Genomic DNA, 1551 nt, shown 5'->3' on the forward strand with positions numbered 1-1551 from the left:
TCCCTACAGAAGAAGAGTGATTTAGTAATTTGGGACAGCTAGGAGGGCACTTAAGGAGAGTCTTTTAATGTATGAAAACAAATTGTGACCGTTATTATTTTTATTTTCATTAAAATTACTTTAGAAGTGCTAAGATGGAAAGAGAATGCTATGGAAATCAATGCCTTACTCAGTGCCAGACAAGGTACCTCAACATCCCCAATTTTACAGTATGGGGGCTTTTCTTAAATAAGTCAGCTAAGGTCTACATTCGCTTGTGTTTGTTAGAGTGAAAAACAGAGAAAAGATATTCATTATGCACACAGCAAAAGGACTGGGATGGCTCCATGAATTTAAAATAGTAAAAACCTTTAAAAGGTTTTCCTGCCTTTACTGTGCTGTTGGAAAAATCCATTCAGTTCTGCGTTTACCTTGGACCACTTTAGATGCTACAGGCTTGCAGTTATAGTGACTCTGCAGGGGAAAATGAAGGAGAAGAAAAGCCCTGGCATCACAATGCTACAATGTCTTTAATGTTCTATAGTAATAGCTGTGAATATCAGTATCATTTTGGTTTCAAAAATCTTAAAAGTTTTTTTTCTTCTGGGCAGCTACTTTGCTGCTTCATCTGAAGTATAACTGGAATCTCTCATTTATTCCTTGTATCCCAGTTACTTTCTCTTTAAGAAAGCATTCTTCAAAGGTTTTATTTTCTAATTTTCCTTGTATTATTTAACATGCAAATATATTTAAAGTATGTGTGAGATTTTAAAGTATTTGTTTTTTCTAATGGTACAAATGAGAAAAAACTTACTTAAAGTGCACATGAAGCTACCATGAGTGGGGCATAAGTTGAGTACCTGCAAAAGCACCTAGTACATCATTATTATCAGCAGAATCTGAATTTCTCCCCTAGAGTCCATGTCAGACGCACAGACAAAGTGGGAACCGAAGCAGCCTTTCATCCTATTGAGGAGTACATGGTGCACGTGGAAGAACATTTCCAGCTTCTCGCACGTAGAATGCAAGTGGACAAAAAAAGAGTATATTTGGCCACAGATGACCCTTCTTTATTAAAGGAGGCAAAAACAAAGTAAGTTAGACCAATGAATGATTCTAGAGTGAGGTTTCTCTTAGAATCGTTAACTGCCTTGACTCATGATTCTTGTTACATTATTCTCCATCCCGTCGTCAGGATTTGACTCATACACACACACATGTCCAGCATGTTTTTCAAGCCACTGGGGCCAAGATTCAAACCATGGTCAGCCAGCTCCCTTAACTGCCTATGGGAAGAGTCACTCCTGAAGCTCTGAGCCTGGCTCGAGGTTGAGAGCGGGTCCCAAGGTGGGTTGTTTCAATCAGCTGTGAGTGGAGAGGTCACTGGCAGCTAGCTGGCCCCAGGTCTGCTGGCCTATCTCGGTGTGTTCAGGGAGAAAAGGGCCACTGCATGCAAGAAGTGTGTAGCTAGGGACCGGTCAGGGTCCTAGCTCAGTGGGCCAGGGAGGGAGGGGCCGCCGCCAGCAAGTGGTGCGTGGCTGGGCACTGCTCAGTATCCCAACTTCGTGGGCT

The 1551-nt window shown here is 41.8% G+C and overlaps 1 protein-coding gene across 10 annotated transcripts in view; it reads left to right on the forward strand.

The window, feature by feature from the left end:
* The window catches only part of FUT8 (fucosyltransferase 8), a 270265-nt gene that overhangs the window by 253524 nt on the left and 15190 nt on the right, over positions 1 to 1551 (forward strand). For all 10 annotated transcript variants that reach the window (XM_006142414.3, XM_027768281.1, XM_006142415.3 and 7 more), the window contains one exon: positions 896 to 1072. In XM_006142414.3, the coding sequence (XP_006142476.1) occupies positions 896 to 1072 (177 nt within the window). The remainder of the gene's footprint in view (positions 1 to 895; positions 1073 to 1551) is intronic.

This window comes from Tupaia chinensis, unplaced genomic scaffold, assembly GCF_000334495.1.
Source record: "Tupaia chinensis unplaced genomic scaffold, TupChi_1.0 Scaffold000075_1, whole genome shotgun sequence".
In the NCBI taxonomy this organism is placed as follows: domain Eukaryota; kingdom Metazoa; phylum Chordata; class Mammalia; order Scandentia; family Tupaiidae; genus Tupaia; species Tupaia belangeri.